Below are 21085 nucleotides of genomic sequence, written 5' to 3'. Positions count from 1 at the left end.
GGCCAAACCGCTGCAGCCACCCAGGGATCCCGCTGCGGCCACCCAGGGATCCCGCGGCTGGCTCTTAATTTTGACTCTGGTCACTATCTCAGGGTCCTGGGATCGAGGGCTGCACCGGGCTCTGCGCTCAGCAGGGAATCTGCTTGAGGATTCTCTTGCCTTCTTCTTCTATATCCTCCCCCAACTAACACACTCTCTCTCTAAAACAAATAAATCTTTAAAATCCTCAACAAGACCTAATGCATCTTGGGTACTGTCTCCTTCTGAAAAAAATTTCAGAACTATTACTGGGATTTCTTTAGAACAGCTACAAGAAATACAGAGAATAATTAAATATTCTTCTGTTATTTTTGGACTTCTGGCTTCCCAAACTGCAGGATAATAAATGGTGTTGTTTTAAAGTTATTTATTTATTTATTATTATTTATTTATTTATTTATTTATTAATGATAGTCACACACAGAGAGAGAGAGGCAGGGACATAGGCAGAGGGAGAAGCAGGCTCCATGCACCAGGAGCCCAACATGGGATTCGATCCTGCGTCTCCAGGATCACGCCCTGGGCCAAAGGCAGGCGCTAAACAGCTGCGCCACCCAGGGATCCCTGGTGTTGTTTTAAACCACTAAGTTTTTGGTAATTTATTACAGCTGACACAGGAAACTAAAACAGAAATCTGAGTTTAAAAAACAAAAAACAAAACAAAGGACACATTTCAGACAAAATCAGGAAGTATTTTATTGTACAAAATTTACATTTGTTGTATATAGTGAAAAGCATGGCAAAACAACTTTTAATCCATTTTCTGAGATTTTCTGTGAAAAGTAAAGATTTATTTCCCATACATTCTCAGATAGTATAACTTTTGATATAGTTGTTTAACAGTTGTGTTGGTAGTAAGTGTCTTGGGACATAATGTATAAAACTGAAAACAGATCAGAAAAGTGCAGGGGAAGACCACTGCCAAAGAGTAATCTCCACGAACTCGGCATTTTCCACTGCAAGGCAGATGCTGTGGGGTCATCACACTGTAAATGAAGAACAAAATACTTTAATCCTTCCATTTTACCACCAAATCCCCTCTTAACATTTAAGCGGCATAAGACTCTCCCTTCTCTAATTTTTTGTTAGTTCTTGCTCTTTTTGGTTTTGATACTTTTAGCTGAGTTTTACTGTAAGGAAAAACAAAGCAATAAATTTCTATGTCTCTACATTAACTGAAGACAAATTTTCTTAGGTTCCAAATCATAAAGAAATGCCAGAAAGGTCCATCAAGTAAAACCATATTTGAAAGGAATAGGGGTTAAATAATAATAATAATAATAATAATAATAATAATAATAATATCAGTGTTGTATGATTTGTATGAATTTGTTCCTAGCAAAAGCATGAATTAAAAAGACAATACCTATCATATCCTTATGGTACTTCTATTATGCCAGAAGCTAACTGATTTCCCTGGGTGTAATACAGAAAAGTATTTTAATTATAATACATATTCAATAGTTATAGTATTACATAAAGAGGTTTTGCTTTCCTTAAGAAAAAAAGTCCCAAATTGCAAAGAAATTTGTTTATTCGTCTAAGAAATGTCTGCTATAATTAATGCAACATGAACAATCAATACAATGAAGTACTTAAGGTCTTCCTTCTGGAAAATCAGCCTTAATGAAACAACTGTAGATAACTTGTTGGTTAAATGCCTTTTCTTTTTAAAAATTTAATTAAGCTAAATTTTACATAAACCTCAATTTATATATTAACAAACTTTCACTTATTTGGTCCACTTATATAGAATATAAAATGCAAGTGTATACATAACCAGAGAAATTAGAGGCTTAAAGTGTAAAACTTACACATGGTTTGATTATCTGAAGCCATTCATTAAGATACTCAACAAGACCTAATGCATCTGGGATATTGTCTCCTTCTGAAACAAATTTCAGCAGAACCACCACTGGGATTTCTTTAGAACAGCTACAACAAATACAGAGAATAATTAAGTATTCTGCTATTGATATAAGATGCTGATTCCATCTGTGTCTGTTTTTTTTTTTTTTATTTATTTATTTATGATAGTCACAGAGAGAGAGAGAGGCAGAGACACAGGCAGAGGGAGAGGGAGAAGCAGGCTCCATGCACCGGAAGCCCGACGTGGGATTCGATCCCGGGTCTCCAGGATCGCGCCCTGGGCCAAAGGCAGGCGCCAAACCGCTGCGCCACCCAGGGATCCCTCTGTGTCTGTTTTTAAAGCTAAAACAATCTGCCAGGTTTTAGGCAAGGAGAAGATGCCACATAATAACATCACTTATTTAGCCCTCTTTGCCCCAGATATATGCTATTACAGGACTAGAAGCCATGTAATGCTCACTCCGGGCATATACAAGTTTGTGTCTCACACAAGGCTGCATAAAAAACCATCCCCATTGATATATACTTGGATATATTTCCAAATCTGCTGTAGAAGATAGTGATTTTTGGAAGCACTATAGCAAAGAGACTGAAAGGAAATAACATCGTTACTAATAACCTAAAGCAGTGAAGGAAAACTGTGGAACTGAAATAAAGGGAAAAATTTTACTATTATTTCTTACAGATTCGATCTACTGAGTGATTGATTTATTATGTGCTAAGCACTATCTACATATTTTATAATTCAATATCTGCAACAATTTTTTTTAAAATTTTATTTATTCATGAGAGACACACAGAGAGAGGCAGAGACACAGGCAGAGGGAGAAGCAGGCTCCCTGCAGGAAGCCCGATGTGGGACTTGATCCTGGGACTCCAGGATCACACCCTGAAGTGAAGGTAGACGCTTAACCACCGAGCAACCCAGGCATCCCAATACCAGCAACAATTCTTGAGGAAGTTAAAATTATCTCTATTTTATCAATGAATCAGTTTGGAATAATGGACAGAATGCCTGGATTCAAATTCTAGCTCTGCCACTTATCAGACATGTTGGGCAAGTTACTTAATCAGAGCTTCAGTGTGTCTCATTTGTAAAAGAGGACACAACAGAACTTACCTCACAGGTTGCTGTGTACTGTAAAGGAGGCAGTAGAGGCAAAGTGTTTTAAAACAGTGCCCAATGGGCAGCCCGGGTAGCTCAGTGGTTTGGTGCTGCCTTCAGCCCAGGGCGTGATCCTGGGGACCTGGGACCTAGTCCCACATTGGGCTCCCTGCATGGAACCTGCTTCTCCCTCTGCCTGTGTCTCTGTCTCCCTCTCTCTCTCATGAATAAATAAATAAAATCTTTTTTTTTAATAAAATCTTTAAAAGTAAACAAAAAAAAACCAAACAGTGCCCAACATAGTCAATACTACATACATGCTAGCTATTATGACGAAGTAACTGAGGTTTAAAGGATTTGAAATGTAGTTAAAATACTAAAAGTTCTGTATCTATGAAGTGGCAGGGGTGGGACTTGAACCCAGGTCTTTCTGACTCCAAAAGTCTCTTAACTGTGGGCTGTAAATGCCTCAAGCTAGTGATGGGACAGAGATAAATAAATGCAAAAAGCTTCCATTTATCAACAAAAGCAAAAAAGACTTCTAGTGCTCTAAAACCAAGAACTAGGAGAATACTGTAATGCCAAAACTTGAGAGCATGTGACTGACAGAGCTACAGAAATCCAGGTGTGCTGGCTTGCTAAGCCAGGGATTTCAGATGTGTAGACTCTGACAGGTAGGTTTAGAAGTCTCAGATGTCAGGAGAAACCTACTACAGCACCTCAGTCTCTAAATATCAGAAACTGGTCAGGGTGCCTGGGTGGCTCAGTTGGGGAAGTGTCCAACTCTTGATTTCAGTTCAGGTCATGATATCAGGGTTGTGAGATCGAGCTTCACATCCGGCTCCACGCTGAGGGTGGAATCTGCTTGGGATTTTCTCTCCCTCTTCTTCTGCTCCTCTCTCACTCTTCCTCCACTTTTTTGCACAACAGGTGTACCCCCTGCTTGCACACACCGTCCCTCTCATAAATGAATGAATGAATGAATGAATGAATGAATGAAATTGGAAGATATTAATACTAATTACATCATCTCACTATGTAATTCTCAAATATCTTAGGGGCTCTCAAGCTTTGTATGGTAGCACTGTGAGTCATGATGACTCAGAAGATTCTAGTTCCTACACATTCATATTGTGGTAGCCTTAGAAACATCTCCTGCCTACAGGAGGCTAGCCTCCCTGGCTGTGCCTTCATTTTCAAGTCTCTGAGTTAAAAATTGCAGGGGTATATCTTGGATTTACAGTGCTTCTACTACTAGTTTGTAATATAAAGAGTAGTGTAACAGTTTTAATGCCATTCTCTGGTCCTCTCTGTAAAAATGGAAAGTGGAAAATGGCTAATTTTATTACCTTCTGTGACATTCAAATCTAGCACATGAGATACATCCATTATTAAATTATAAATGTACTTCTATTCCAATTAAGTATAAGGGATTTCAGGTCAGCCATACCACTGCCACCACCTATTAATATTATCTTTTCTAAGTATATGTATCAGAATATATATTTGTTCTCATAATGCGAAGGTAAAATATATATAACAAAAAAATATGTAAGTGTGGCTCAGAATTCAAAGACTCAGGAAGACCCCCTAGGGCTCTTCCTTCTCTAGTTCTCTGCTGTGTTCATTCCTGTTGTCCTAGCATTCTCCGGTGATGCTGTCTGTCTTCTCAACTCAGCAAGACCGCTCTGCTCAGGTTCCCTCCCCTCCCTGTGTTGTAGTCAACAAAGTATCTGCAGACAGAATGCTGGGGCAACTGTAGGACCTATTTGCCTTCTCTTAGGCAACACAACTGTGTGCTCTTGGCAATCTAATGTCTGAAAAAGTTGTTTCATTCATTTTGTCCAATTTCTAGTTGCTGATGGCAAGATGGCAAGTCTGCCATCATTACTCTAACAAAATCCAAGCAAAAGCAAGAGACTGATTTGTAAAGAACTAAGAAGTCAGTATGAAGGAGCAGAGCTGTGAGGATACAGAGAGTAGTAAATCACTTGTGCAGAAGGGAGAAGTAAGTGAGGACACAAGGAGTGCTGTTATGAGGTGACTCTTGGAAACTGGGTTGGTTTTTGCAAGGTAGACAAGAGAAGAAAAGGACACGGAACAAGGGAAGGAAGAACGAGACAGTTTTTAGGAAACTGTGACTGCCAGTAGTTTAGCTGGAGTCCAAGGCATCAGGGAATGAGCCAGGCAAGGAAATCCTGCTGAGCCTTGTAAGGCACATTAAGAGTATGAACCAGATTCTGCACACAGCAAGTGAAAGTGCTGATGGACTTTACTCAGGGGATGCTGTGACTGGTTTTGAATTTTAATTCTAGCAAAACTCAAGACAGAGCAGAGAGAGAATGGAGGTGGTAGAGGAGTCAATCAAAAGCTCTTAAGGGCAGCTGTTATTGACCAAACCTGTGCATGCCCCTCCAAAACTGAAGCCCTAAACCCCAATGCGACCATATGTGGGGATAGAATCTGTGCAGGTAATTAAGATTAAATCATGTCATAAGGCAGGGGCCCTAATCTGACAGGACTGGGGCCTTGTAAGGAGAGAAGAAAACATAGGTCTCTCTGTCATGTGAGGATATGGCCAGAAGCTAGCCATCTGCAAGCCAGGAAAAGGTCTCACCAGAAACCAACCATGTTGCTCCCTGCTCTCAGATTTCTAGCCTCCAGAACTGTGAGCAAATACATGGCTGCTGCTGAAGCCACCTGATGATGGTATTTCATTACGGTGGTCCAGGCTACAAATGACATGGCCTGAATGAAGCAAGAGGAGGACTGGACTGAAGGCTGGTAGTATTCAGGGCAGGGATGGGCAGAGTGTGATGGGGCAGCTGGGGGCTTCCAGGCGGTGGTAAAAGAATAACTGAAGTGATGTTTTATATTACAAGGAATAAGCTAGCCTCTAGGAAAAGCAGCAAAAACACGAATAGGTGACAAACTAGAAAAAAAAAAAAAAAAGGAAAGAAATGACAATTTTAATAGGAATAGAGTAGGTTTCAGGGAAAAAGAGAAGGCTGGAATGGTACACAAGTCTGGCCAGAGACAGACAAAACAAAGTGTACTGGAAAAACAAGGTGAAATGCCTGTATGCTTTCTACTAAAGAAGTCTTAAATACTTTGGAAAGGAGCAGGGACAAAAATAATTACAAATAAGGAACATGATCCAACTACATACTGTCTATAAGAGACTTGCTTTGAATATAAGGACACACGCAGTTTGAAAGTGAGAATATGGAAAAAGATATTCCATATAAATACTAACCAAGGGAGCAAGGTGGCTAATACAAATATTGGAGAAAATAGACTTCAAGTCAAATACTGTTATAAAAGACTAAGAAAGCTACTATATATCGATAAAAGGGCCAATTCATCAAGAAGATGCAACTAATATAAAGACGTATTCACAAAATAAGAGCCCCAAAATATATGAAGCAAACACTGACAGAATTGAAGGGAGAACTAGACACAGTGTTACAATAATAGTTGGAGACTTCAATAGCCTGCATTCAAATAACTGATGGAATAAACAGATTGAGAAAAATAAAAAAAAATAGAAGACTTACACAACCTTCTACACCAGTTAGACCTAACAGATATATACAGAACACTCCACTCAACAAAAGCAGAATACACATTTTTCTCAAGTGCACAGGGAACATTCTCGAGGACAGACCTTTGGTAGGGTACAAAAGAAGCCCTGATAAATGAAAAAGGTTAAAATCATACAAAGTGTCTTTTTCAATCACAAAAGAATGATACTAGAAATCAACAATGGAAGGAAAACTGGAAAATTCACAAAAATGTGGAAATTAACACAATTTCAGACAACTAATGGGTCAAAGAAGAAATCACAAGGGAAATCAGAAAATATTAGGGGTGAATAAAAATGAAAATACAACACGCTAAACTTAAGACATGTAGCTAAAGCAGTGTAAGAGGTAAAGTCACAGCTGCAAATGCATATTTTAAAACAGAAGAAATTTTACAGATTAATAACATAAGTTTACATCTTAGGAACTACAAAATAAAGACAAACTAAATCTGGAGTTAGCAGAAAACAGGAAATAATGAAGATTAAAGGTGAGATAAAACAAACAGAACAGAAAAACAATAGAGAAAAATCAATAAAACCAAAAGTTGGTTATTTGAAAGATCAACAAAATTGACTAAGAATAAAAAAAGACTCGGGATGCCTAGGTGGCTCAGCGGTTGAGCATCTGCCTTTGGCTCAGGGCGTGATCCCAGGTCTGGGGATTGAGTCCCACATTGGGCTCCCTGTGGGGAGCCTGCTTCTCTCTCTGCCTATGTCTCTGCCTCTCTCTTTCATGAATAAATAAATAAATCTTAAAAAAAAAGACTCAAATTACTAAAATGAGAAATGAGGGTGAGGACATTAGTATGCATTTTGCAGAAATAAATAGGAGTTATTTAGTAAGTACAGACTGTTTAGAATAACAAAGTTATGAAAATAGTTGGTGATGGATAGACAACACCATGAATTCATTAATGCCACATAACTGTACACTTAAAAATGGGTACATTAATGTTTTGCATATTTTACCACAATTAAAAAAAATAAGATTGATTGTAGAGGTTGCATAGAGGAAGTATTAGGATCCTTAACACGCCACACGTTACAAAGCATTAAATATGTTTTCTTAGGAATGAATTTTCCTAAAACTAAATTTCAGTTTTTCCCCTGAATACAAGACATATTTTATAAATATATTTTCAAAGTTGTAATACGAATCTAACACTCTCCTACTTACCTTCTTTTTTTTTTTTTTTTTTTTTTTATTAAAGTAGGCTCCATGCCCAACATGGTGCTTGAACTCATAACCCTGAGATCAAGAATTTCATACTTTTCTGACTGAGCCAGCCAGGTACACCTCTTAACCTCTATTTTTAATTTTTTAAAAATATTTTTATTTATTAGAGAGAGAGAATGAGAGGTAGGTAGGGGCACAGGGTGAGAGAGAGAGAGAGAGAGAAAGAAGTAGACTTCCTGTTGAGAAGCCCAATATGGGGCTCAATCCCAGAACTCAGAGATCATGACTCCAGCCAAATGCAGATACTTAACCTACTGAGCCACCTAGGTGCCCCTTACTTTTATTTTTTTTTTTACTTTTATTTTTATATAAGGAACAAATGAACAAATAGATGAACAAACTCACCCTTCATCATAGAGTGTTTTTGTGATACCTCCTCCAGGAATACGAATACAAAACTCAGAATCATCTATTTCAGGAATGCATGGGCTTTTTTCCATTTCTTCCCAATTAAGGCTCTGTATTCTATTTTGAACACTTTTTTGCACAATGGGTGTAAGTAGGTATCTGAAGGGAGTGCTAGAAACAATCATATAGTTAATTTTCTAAAAACCCATAATAAATGTGAACATTAAGGCAAGTATCAGTTTTTTTTTTTTTAAGCAAATGTTTGTTCTCTCTGTATTCTGTTACTAAAACAAAGCACAAGATTCAGCAGCCTATGGAAGAATAATGTAAAAATATTGCTCTGGTTTGCTATTTACATACTTAGGAGAGAGTATAGAGACGCAGGCCGACTTAAACGAAGGCAAGGTTACGAAGATAACCTATTTCCCACAGCCATGTGCCCTTCTGGCCCTGAGGCCTTTTGTAAGATTGCTAGACATGTATACCTACTGTGAGATTAATAAGAATTAGCTCCAATTTTGAAAGGTTAGTCTTGGCTAAATGTTTTTTTTCATCAGGATTTTTTATAGGTGCACAAATGATAATGAAAATAGTTTATATTTTTAATTCTTGGATGCTTTGCCTTCTGTTTAGGAATTCAGTCTGACATGCCTGGGAGTTACACTTAAAGGCAACTGGACTTCTGCGATGGCTAAATAAATAGAAATGTGAATTCAGTCTTCCAAAAAATTATCATCCACTGAATCTTAGGTATCCTCTCTCTCTTCATCAGCTGAGCTCTGTGATGTTGCTACACACAATATCAAAGAATTAAAGCACAGTTCCAGAATCATCACTATCTTTACACCAAAGACTTCCTTGTGCACCAAACACAGGACTACCTAACCATACTCTCTCCAATCTCTTGACTTTCTTTTATTTCTTTCTAAATTCCAGAAAGGGTAGGTAAAGATATACATGGCTTTTAAAACTTATTTTAGCTTTTTAAATAGAGATACCACCATAATACTGTGTAAATCATAACATTTTTTAAAGGTAAAAAACACATACCTGCGAAGTTGTAGATCATTACGGTGATATGAATGGCTGCTTGAAAGAACAATAACTTTGGCACAGTTACTACTTTTCACCCAGGAAAGCAGTTTCTCACAGAATGGCTTTGATTTATACTTTGTATATCAATGAAAGAATAAAAAGAAAGTCTAAAAGTTAGATCTTAGCATTTAATAAGAGTATTCTATAAAATATTTTATTGACCTTTTGTGATGATAAGAAATCCATATATATAAAATTCTAATTACTTTTAGATCCACTTCCTATCCTTAAAATGAAGCTAAGGGATGAAGAGCAATGAGCTTTTTATTATATCTTTACAATTCAGAAATAATGAGAAATCTAGATTTCAAAAAAATGTCTATTTTGACTGACAAAATTTCCCAGTTCTCTACTTAAAGTAATCTACCATTACTTAAAAACTATCAAATGGACATCTATGAGATGTTCTTTTTTTTTATTTTTATTTTAATTTATGATAGTCACAGAGACAGAGAGGCAGAGACACAGGCAGAGGGAGAAGCAGGCTCCATGCATCGGGAGCCCGACGTGGGATTCGATCCCGGGTCTCCAGGATTGTGCCCTGGGCCAAAGGCAGGCGCCAAACCGCTGCGCCACCCAGGGATCCCCTCTATGAGATGTTCTTGCTAGAAATTTCTGACCTGAAAGATGACCGGGAAATAATTAGGTGAACCTAGGATGCCAAACATCTGACTTTCATTCTCAAAGGAGTCAATATTGAGAAGAACAGAAAGAGGAGTCCACTTCTATCTCAACAGTTAGCAACTAAAAAGATACTGCAGCCAAATGTAACGCGTGAAACTTGACGGGATCCAGAACTGAGGACTATTTTAGGGACAACTGGGGAAATTTGAATGTCATGACACTACTGAATAATTCATTAAATGCTGACTTGCTTAATGTGGCGGTCATGCCGCTGTGGTCGTGAAGGAGAATGTCCTTATTCTTGAAAGATGCATGCTGAAGTATTTACGGGTAAAATATCATTACATCAGTAGACTGCTTTTGGGTTGTCTGGCAGAAGGAAATTGTGTGTAAACATACGCAAATAGAGCGGATCAAGCAGGAACGGCAAGATGTTAACAGCTGGTTAATCTGAGAAGTGGGTTATGAAATTTGGGGGAGAAAAACTCCCTTTATGGAAACTCTTCACAGACTGTTAAAACAAGGAAGGTGGTATAGTATGACTAAGAGAGGCAGGCTCTAAACCAAGCTGCCTGGTCTGGAATGCTGGCTCTACCTCCCACAGACCATATGTCTCAGGAAATTGTTTAACCTCTCTGTTTCGGTTTTCCTCATTTGTAAAGTGAGGATAATATCAGTACCTACTTCATCAGATTGTTGACAACGTAGAGTACTTTATATATATATAAGTACTGGTGCAAAGAATCCATGTTCAATAAACGTTTGCTATTTTGAAATCACTATTTCTATCTTACCAAAAATTTCATTGAGACATGTTTATCTTAATTCTTTTTTTTTTTTTTTTGTCTATCTTAATTCTTGAACTCACCCTGGTATTAAGAGAACAGAAAAAGCCACATGCATGGCATAATGTAAAAATATTAGCAATTCTCCTGCAAAATTTTGGGTATTTGTTCCCTTAATAGTACAATGGATAAATTCCCTTAATAGTACAATGGATAAATTATGGTTTCCCTTAATAGTACAATGGATAAATTATGGTTTATTTATACAAGAGAATCCCACAGAGGTGAGAATGAATGAACTACCTCTCCTTGGAACAACATGGACGGACCTCACAAATAGATGCTGAGTAAAGGAAGCTAGACATAAGTACATATCATAAGATTCCATTACATAATATAATAACTAGGATGGGGCATGAGGGAGAGCTTATGGAATGTCGACATATTTCTGACCTCCTGAACAGATGGTACTGAATCCACTTTACCAATATTTACCAAATGCTTCTCTACATGCTAGGCACTCTTCTAGAAGTTGGGGATATAAGAATGAATGACACATTGTTACTTCTCTCAGAAAACTTACTTTATATTAGAGGTAGATGATAAACACATATATGATATGCCAAGTAGTGATGAGTTGCGTAGAAAGCCACCCCAGGATAATACAATAGAAAGGGTGGCCAAGAAGGCCTTTCTTCAAGTAACATTTAAGCAAGGACTGAGGGAAGCAAGCCATTTAGGTATCTAGGGGAAAAGTATTCCAGGCAAAAACAATAATGTAAAGACTCTGAGACAGGAATGAGCTTAATCTGTTGGAACAACACAGGGAACAACACAGCCACCAGTGTGGCTGAAGCAGGCTAAGTGAAAGAGCGAAACACAGAGCACACAGGAATGGCTCTAAGTTAGATTAGGTGTAGAGCAGCTGCCCAAGAGAGCGCTCTGTGATGACGAAGTGCCTTGATGGCAGCTGTCTGCCACTACAGAGAACTTCAAATGTGGCTAGTACAAAGGAGGAAGTGGATTTTTAATTTTATTTACTTTTAGTTTATGAATCAAACTTAAGGAATGGCATGTGGCTAGTGGATACCATACCAGGACAGAGGAAGAACCAGGATAAGCCAAGGTTAGGGCTGTGAGTTCACTGGGAATAAAACAGGAAGCCACCAGAGGGTTTGATTTAGGTTTAAAGGATCACTGGTAGTGTTATTTGCAAAGAGACTATTAAATGTTTGTAGGGGTGGGTGGAACCACAGCAGAATCAGGAGCATTGAGAGAAGGCAGGGGTTTGAAAAGCATGGTAGCAGCAGAAGAGGAAAGAAGATATTTTCAGAATTTATTCTGACAAATACATGGTTTAAATGTACATGCCACTGGTTGAAATGTAATACAAATGTAACAAAAACAGAAAATATTCCTATGCTTAAATGTTTTCACCAATGCTACCTGATGGGAATATATAAGACCCAAGCTATAATATAATCATATTAATCAATTAATCATATAATATAATCATATAATCCCAATTCCTTTCAATATAATCATGAAATAACAGTAACAGCTCTGAATTTTATAAGATTTTTTTGATCAACTTAAAAAGACAAATATAATATACTAACCTTAATAAAAATGGACCTTAACTGAAGAGCCACGAGCTTCTTTGAAGGCAATGAATATACTACAAAGACAAAATAATAATAATAATAATAATAATAATAATAATAATAAAATAGTTAAAATGATGGTTATACAAGTGAAATTACTAATATAAAAACTTCAAACTGAATTGTAAAAACTTTTATACCTAATATTTTCAATAATTAAATATAGAACATATGAACTATATCATTCAGTTTATTTAAATGTTTTATTTAAACATTTTAGAAGTACCTTAAAATGCACCTGTGGGCTTTATTCTATGGAACAGATTCACTTCTGATAAGTTAACAGTTTATTTTATTTCTTTTTAGAGGTGGAGGGCAGAGGGAGAGAAAATCTTAAGTAGGCTCCATGCCTAGTGAGGAGCCCAATGCAGGGTTCGACCTCACAACCCTGAGATCATGACCTGAGCTGAAATCAAGAGTTGGACATTTAACAGACTGAACCACACAAGCGCCCCTGACAAGTTAACTGTTAAGAAAATACCAAAAATTATTTTTCTTCTTATAGGTCAAATTAATATATATATTTTAGAGATTTTATTTATTTATTCAAAGAGAGAGAGACAGAGAGAGAGAGAGAGAGAGAGAGAGAGAGAGAGAGAAGCAGGCTAGCAGGCTCCATGCAGGGAGACCAATGTGAGACTCGATCCAGGGACTCCAGGATCATGCCCTGGGCCAAAAGCAGGTGCTCAACCACTGAGCAACCCTGGTGTCCCCAAGTTGTAAGTCTTCTGGTAAGTGTCTTGTTGGACCTTGTTGGACCTGTGTGTGGTGTGATTGGGGGTATCCAGCATCAAGTCTAGTGACTACCAGGTATGTTCAGAACAAAGGCAAGAGCAGAGTGTTTAGGAATTAGGGAAAAGAGCACAAATTTAGGGGGAAGGGACTAAGATGTGGGCCACTCAGGCCTGTAATCTATTTCTGACAAACATACCCAATGCAATTGTATAGTCCTAGTAGGAAGAGGATGTATCCATACGGAGTGAGCAAAATATAAGATACGCCACCTCCTATAATGGCAACACTCACGTTCTCCACAGTGTATCATGCAAATCTTTTTTTGTTATTAAGATCCTGCTTCCCATTGCTTTTCTGATATGATACAATATGAAAGCAACATCCCCTTTCACATATTCTGGTGGAAAATATTTAGCTTTCATCTAATCAAGCCTTTAGATCTAAGTACTATTACAGAAAATACAGAGACTAGAAGACGAAGCCAGCTGACACTGCAAATTATCAGACAAATGCAGCAGGTGAGATGTTCTATAGGACAATGGGTTCAGTTTTTTCCTCAATAAGCAAGTTTCACGAAAAAGAGGGCAGAAAAAGAGACTGTTCTAGAGTTAAAGAAATTTCAGAGGCAGATGGATTACTGTGGGTCTTGGTTTAGACTAACTTTAAAGAACATTTGGGGAAACTCTAACAATTTGATTATGATATGGTAGAGTAAGACATTAAGAAATTGGTAATTTTGTTAAATGTGATGGTATTTAGCTATTTAAGAAAATGTTTCTAAAAGATGCATAGGTGGGGGCACCTGGGTGGCTCAGTCGGTTAGGCATCTGCCTTTGGCTCAGATTATGATCTCGGGATCCTGGGACTGGGCCCCATATCGGGCTCCCTGCTCAGCAGGACCCTGCTTCTCCCTCTCCCTCTGCTACTACCCCTGCTTGTGCTCACTCTCTCTCTCTCTTTCTCAGTCTCTGTAAAATAAATAAATAAAACATCTTTAAAAAAAAAGAAGATGCATACTTGAAGGTAGAAAGTCACAATGTCTACAATTTATTTTTTTGTTTTTTTTTAAATTTTATTTATTTTTTGAGAGAGAGTACAGAGAGACACATGAGTGGTGGGGAGGGGCAAAGGAAGAAGGAGAAGCAGGCTCCCCACTAAGCAGAGAGCCTGATACAGGGTGCAATCCCAGGACCCTGAGATCACGACCTGAGCCAAAGACAGATGCTTAATTAACTAAGCCCCTACAATTTATTTTAAAATACCTCATTTTAAAAATAAAGTGGATAAAAGGACTATACCCAACTGACTTGCTGCAAGTTTGTGTCACAGAAAGGACAAAAGTAGTAGTCTTCTACTAGAGTGAAAGTGCAGTAGCAGGGCAGTGTGGTACTTAAGAGGCAGATCACAGGGGTCAGAGCCTTGATCAGAAACTTAGTTACACCAATTATTAACTTCTCTCTGCAATGGTTTCCTCATCAATAAAACTACCCATTGAATAATTACAAAGATTAAATGAATACATTTAAGTGCACAGTGTTCAGCTCATAGGAAATAATAAATGATAGTTGTTACCATTAGTGGAAAGTATATAAATTCTAGTTCTATCGGGATCCCTGGGTGGCGCAGCGGTTTGGCGCCTGCCTTTGGCCCAGGGCGCGATCCTGGAGACCCAGGATCGAATCCCACGCCGGGCTCTCGGTGCATGGAGCCTGCTTCTCCCTCTGCCTGTGTCTCTGCCTCTCTCTCTCTCTCTCTCTCTCTCTCTCTCTGTGACTATCATAAATAAATAAAAAATTAAAAAAAATTCTAGTTCTATCATTTACAGTCCTTTATCCTTTAATGCAATAACTGAAATTCAGTCTTGTGTTAACAAAGCCATCTTTCCTGCAGGAATTTTATTTTTTTTAAATATTTTTTTTTGAATTTTTATTTATTTACGATAGGCACACAGTGAGAGAGAGAGGCAGAGACACAGGCAGAGGGAGAAGCAGCTCCATGCACCGGGAGCCCGACGTGGGATTCGATCCCGGGTCTCCAGGATCGCGCCCTGGGCCAAAGGCAGGCGCCAAACCACTGTGCCACCCAGGGATCCCTCCTGCAGGAATTTTAATATTAAGGCTACTTTTTTAAAGATTTTATTTATTATTTATTCATGATAGACAGAGAGAGAGAGAGAGAGAGAGAGAGAGAGAGGCAGAGACACAGGAAAAAGGAGAAGCAGGCTCCATGCAGGGAGCCCAACGTGGGACTCGATCCCGGGACTCCAGGATTGCGCCCTGGGCCAAAGGCAGGTGCCAAACCGCTGAGCCACCAAGGGATCCCCCTTAAGGCTATTTTTTAAAAGTTTGTTTCATTATTACAAGCTAGTGGTGCCATTAATAAGATGAACAACAAAAAAAGCTTCTTCATTTGTCTTTTAGCCCCATCAATGGTCTTCCATGCTACTCTATCACCTGTGGCTTCCACCTTAAAATGTAAACAGAAAATTGGGAATCCCTGGGTGGCTCAGCAGTTTAGCACTTGCCTTCAGCGCGGGGCATGATCCTGGAGTCCTGGGATCAAGTCCCATATCAGGCTCCCTGCATGGAGCTTGCTTCTCCCTCTGCCTATATCTCTGCCTCTCTCTCTCTCTCTGTCTCTCTCTCTCTCTCTGTCTCTCATGAATAAATAAATAAAATCTTAAAAAAAAAACTAAACAGAAAATTGAACAGTCAACGGAGCAGCTTGCCATCAAACAAAGCAAGTGGATACTCCTATGCTTCATGATCAATAGCTTTCCCTTATTAGCTTGGAGTAGTACCAAATTATAAACACAGTGATCAGTACAATGTCAATTATGTTTCCCAATTAATCAAGCTTGATAGTCCAATGAAAAATTATATGGAGATTTATGGTATGGGAAAAGCCTACACCTACTAACAGTATTAGGGAACTCAATCTCTCTGGGCCTTATTGATATTATATTATCATAGATTCTACAGTATGAGATGATAACTATGAGGCTTAGGTAAGGTAGGACATGTTAAACCTAAAGGGCTGAACCCAGTAGAACTCTTTACTCCTTTCCCTCATATTAGTGATGCTTATACTTGCCAGAAATTAAAACCGAGGATAAAAAAAACCCCTTACGTTATTTAAAAAAAAAAAAAAAAAAAAGAGGAAACCTCAAATTCTAGTTAAAGAAGTACAGTCATTATAGGAGTTGCCATTTAGAAAAGGCTAAGAACTAAAATCAGGATGTAGGAGACTAGGACAACATGATTCTGCACAAAGCCGGCACTAAGTACGTGTCTGCTATAAAATAGTATCCGTAGAATCTATTTCTAACTTAAAATTCTTCCTTATAACAAAATAAAACAGACTTAAGTCTTAATTACCTTCAGCGTTTATACAGAGTTCTGTTGAATTTTCTTCTGCAGTTGCATATGGATTGTTTCCAACCATCGGCACAAGACAGTCGGTATAGAAGTAACCAATCTTACGCATATTTAGTGTAGAAATAATCAAATCTATTGCAAGCTGGCCAACATTTCCAACAGATACTGCAGGCTGAAATAATAAAAAAAAATATGCTCATTAAGTCATCAAAATTAGCAGCACTTTTAAAAGTTTAGACAAAAGACAATAATCATAGGACTACTTTTAATGGTTATGCTCAGGTACGTCCTAGCTGGATAGAAACTCTTTCCTTCGTTGCAACAGAGGTCTCCGCAGGGGCTTCCTCTACTTTTGAGACTACTGATTCAACACTTATTGAACACCTACTACATGTCAATCATTGCTCTAGACACTAGGAATGCAGTAAGAAAAACTGACAAAAGTTCCTCCCTTGTGGAGCTTCCATTCTGGTGAGAGAGTAGTTTAATATAATAAAATACAGGCATGCCTCACTTTATTGCACTTCACAGATAATTTTTTGTTTATTTGTTTTACAAATTGAAGGTTTGTGGCAACCCTGCCTCAAGGAAGTCTATAAGCACCATTTTTCTAATAGCATTTGCTCACTTTGTGTCTGTTACATTTTGGTAAATCTCTGAGTATTTCAAACTTTTTCATAATTATTATATTTATCATTTGACCTGCAATCAGTGATTAGACTCACTGAGAGCTCAGAAGATGGCCAGTATTGTTTATCAATAAAGTATCTTGGGGCAGCCTGGGTGGCTCAGCGGTTTAGCGCTGCCTTCAGCCCAGGGCGTGATCCTGGAGACCCGAGATCGAGTCCCACATCAGGCTCCCTGCATGGAGCCTGCTTCTCCCTCTGCCTGTGTCTCTGCCTCTGTCTCTCTCTGTGTCTCTCATGAATAAATGAATAAAATATTTAAAAAAATAAAGTATCTTAAAATTAAGGTATGCACACTGTCTTTTTAGACATAATGCTATAGCAAACTTAATAGATTACAGTATAAACATAACTTTCACATACACTGGGAAACCAAAAAATTCATCTGACTTGCTTTATTGTGATATTCACTTTATTGCTGTGGTTTGGAACCAAGCCCTCAAAATCTTCGAGGTATGCCTGCATATAGTGCTAAGCGCTATGGAGAAAAATTAAAAGTGTGTATATGGAAGTGGCTGGTTGCAATTTTAAGGAGGGTGATCAAGGGATCCCTGGGTGGCTCAGTGGTTTAGCGCCTGCCTTCGGCCCAAGGCATGATCCTGGAGTCCCAGGGTCGGGTCCCACATGGGTCTCCCTGCATGGAGCCTGCTTCTCCCTCTGCCTGTGTCTCTCCCTCTCTCTCTCTCTCTCTCTCTCATGAATAAATTAAAAAAATTTTTTTTTAATAAAAATAAAATAAAAAGGGTGATCAAGAAAAGAATTACTTTGTGTGGCAGTCTTCCTTATGTCTTTCAGGTCTGTAATTAACTGGTCACCTAAAGACACACCAAGAAAAGAACACTGCAAGCGCTTGAAAACAAGTATAAAGGCCTCTTGGGTCATCTTTCCACTTGCTTTGTTAGTGCCTAAAGGTTAGAGTCAGCTTCTTTTCACATTAAACACACACACACATATTTATCACCATGACTTCAAAGAGTCCAACTGCTAAATCTCTACCTATACCTCAAAACATTTATCTGAACTTCAGATCCTAATGGATATCTCCATATGGTTATATCACAGGCAATGCATATTCAACATGTACAAAACTAAACTTCTGCCTAAACTTGTCCTCATGTTTTGTATTTTAGAGAAGAGCAACAATTATTCATCTAATACTTAACCCTAGAAACTTCTTCCTTTCCTCTTAACAACTGTATCTCATATATATCCAATTTTCATTGATTCTATTTCCATAGTATCTCTTTAATGTAGCTCTTCCTTTGCATTCTTCTAGCAATTGCTTTTTTTCTCCCCTTCATCTTATTTTTCTGGATCCTTCAGGGTGGTCCACTTCTCCTTGATCTCATCTACTAGTCTCGTGCTTATCTCCTGTAATTCTCTCTCCCATTCTCAAGGATTTTGCTACTTTATTTGGACCCTCACTCTCCTATATCATCCACCTTTTCCTCACTACTGGATTCTTCCCATCAGCATATACACATGCTCTAACCTTCCCTTCTAAAATACCCTTCCTTGGGGATCCCTGGATGGCGCAGCGGTTTGGCGCCTGCCTTTGGCTCAGGGCGCGATCCTGGAGACCCGGGATTGAATCTCACGTCGGGCTCCCGGTGCATGGAGCCTGCTTCTCCCTCTGCCTGTGTCTCCGCCTCTCTCTCTCTCTCTCTCTCCCTATCATAAATTAAAAATAAAATAAAATAAAATACCCTTCCTTAAAAAAAATAAAACAAAATACCCTTCCTTTCTTTAGCTCCTTCACTCTGCTGTACTCTCCCTTGATCCCACATACTCCCCTAGCTACCACCTCCTTCTTCATGTTTCTCCGTAGCCAAAATTCCCCAGTTGTCCACTAAAATATAAGAACTTTATCTCTGAATTGATGAACAAATATATACATACATATACATGTCTCTATCTCTTCTTCCACTTACTCAAACCACACCAATATGGCTTCCCTCCCTTCACCCCTTAACTATTGGTAACTGTCAAGGTTACCACCAATAATCTTTTGGACGTTACTTTTCCCTACGGATCTTTTTCTGCTTTTTCTTCTGCCAGTTATCTCCTATAAGGATATCTTTCCATTTTATTAGAAAATATAATAAATATTTTTCAGGGAGATACTTTGAAATTATATAAAATTTCCTCCTTCAGTATATTAACACAGACTAATTTTAGCAATTCGTTGATATTTCTTGCATGCATCATTAAGGTAAGAATTGCCCAAAAGTGTTACCATCATTTAAAAAATTGAGATATAAGGGACATATGACATTGTATCAGTCTTAGGTATATAATTTGATACATATGTGTATATATATATATATATATAGGTATATACCTATGTATATACTGTGAAATGACTACCACAATAAGCTTACTTTAATATCAATCAACCACATAGTTATAAATAACTCTCATAATGAGAACTTTTAAGATTTCTTCTCTTAGGGTGCCTGGGTGGCTCAGTTAGTGAAGCCTCTGCCTTAGGCACCGGTCATTATCCAAGAGTCCTGGGATGGAGGCAGCATACAGCTCCCTGCCCAGCGGGGAGTCTGCGTCACCCTCTCTCTCTCCCCCCTCTCCTCCTGCTTGTGCTCTCTAGCTCTCTCATAAATGAATGAAATCTTCAAAAAATCTACTCTCTTAGCAAGTTTCAAATATACTATGCAATACTTTGTATTATAGTCACTGTACCGTACAAGACATCCTTAGGACCTCTTTATAACTGGAGATTTGTACCTTTTGACTGCCTCCACCTATCTCACTCAGGCAACTCTCATCCTCACCTGCCTCTGGCTACCGCCAACCCCTTCTCTGTGTCTTTATCTGAGGATTTTTTTCACCCCAGGCCCCGAGATTCCACATATAAAGCTTTAACAAGCCTTTGCGTCCTTCCCCTCCCAGTAAGTCCCAGGATTCTTCTGTGCGTCCTTTCCAAGTGCGGTCCTAGGGCAGCCCTGGTGGCTCCGCGGTTTAGCGCCGCCTTCAGCCAGGGCGTGATCCTGGAGACTCGGGATCGAGTCCCGCGTCGGGCTCCCCGCGTGGAGCCTGCTTCTCCCACTGCCTGTGTCTCTGCCTGTGTGTGTGTCTCATGAACCAATAGGTGAAGTCCTTAAAAAAAAAAAAAACACACACAAAAAACCCAAAACCAAGCAGGAGCTAGTGACCGGCCAACATCGCTTTTATTACCTTATGCGTAGGTTTTTAGTTAATGACTAAATAACTAATGACTTAAAGTCTCGCCAGCTTAAGCATGGCTCTGATTTTAGCTAAAAAAAGATTTTCGAGGATACGATGAAAAGAAAATGGCCCGCACGACCTATGTCGCACGTTACCCGTAACCAGCAAACAGGCTCCGCGCGACAGCGAAGACTGGAGTCCAGTCAGGGACGTCTGCGGGCGGCGCCGGCCGAGTGTCAGCGGAGCGCCGCACCCAGCGACCACCCGTCCTCCGCGCGGGCCGCTAACCCGGCCCGGAGAACTAGCCCTACGGCGCCGGCGGCCCCCGGGCGCCCCCACGGCCAGCGGCCCGGCGGGCACGCGGAGCTCGCGGAACGGGGACTCACCATGAGGAGGGTGTGGCCCGCGAGGTCGGGGACCGAGTCTCCGCAGGGGACAAACATGGTGGCACAGAGGGCGGGAGGACAGGCAAGGCCGAGCGCGGGCCCGGCCGGAGGCGGGAGGACCGCTGAGCGCGGGCCCGAGAAGACTGGGGGCGACTGAGCGCGGGCCCAGGAGGCCGGGGGCGGGGGCGGGCAGGCGGACCCGCGGGCGCCGCGCCGGGTCTGGCACCGCAGTCCCCAGGGCGGGGGGCGGGGCGGGGCGGGGGGCGGGGCCCGGGCCGCCGCTCGGCGTGGGGTCCTGCGGGGCCAGTCCAGCTCTGCGCCGGTCCGCGGTGCGGGAAGGGCCGGGCGCCGGGGGAGATGGGGGCG

General features: G+C 39.8%; 1 protein-coding gene across 1 annotated transcript; it reads right to left on the bottom strand.

Annotated features, from left to right (window-relative positions):
- Nucleotides 1-710: 710 nt before the first annotated feature.
- On the bottom strand, nt 711-20962 carry PSMG2 (proteasome assembly chaperone 2). The gene is made up of 7 exons (XM_055324427.1): nt 20720-20962; nt 16465-16636; nt 12308-12366; nt 9235-9353; nt 8182-8355; nt 1854-1974; nt 711-1025 (listed from the first exon to the last, which is right to left on the bottom strand). Exons 1-7 carry the CDS (start codon nt 20774-20776, stop codon nt 876-878), a joined length of 852 nt encoding a protein of 283 aa, XP_055180402.1. The 5' UTR covers nt 20777-20962; the 3' UTR covers nt 711-875.
- Between the last annotated feature and the right edge of the window lie 123 nt (nt 20963-21085).

This window comes from Nyctereutes procyonoides, unplaced genomic scaffold, assembly GCF_905146905.1.
Source record: "Nyctereutes procyonoides isolate TBG_1078 unplaced genomic scaffold, NYPRO_anot_genome, whole genome shotgun sequence".
In the NCBI taxonomy this organism is placed as follows: Eukaryota; Metazoa; Chordata; class Mammalia; order Carnivora; family Canidae; genus Nyctereutes; species Nyctereutes procyonoides.
This window is presented reverse-complemented; position numbering and strand designations above follow the sequence as displayed.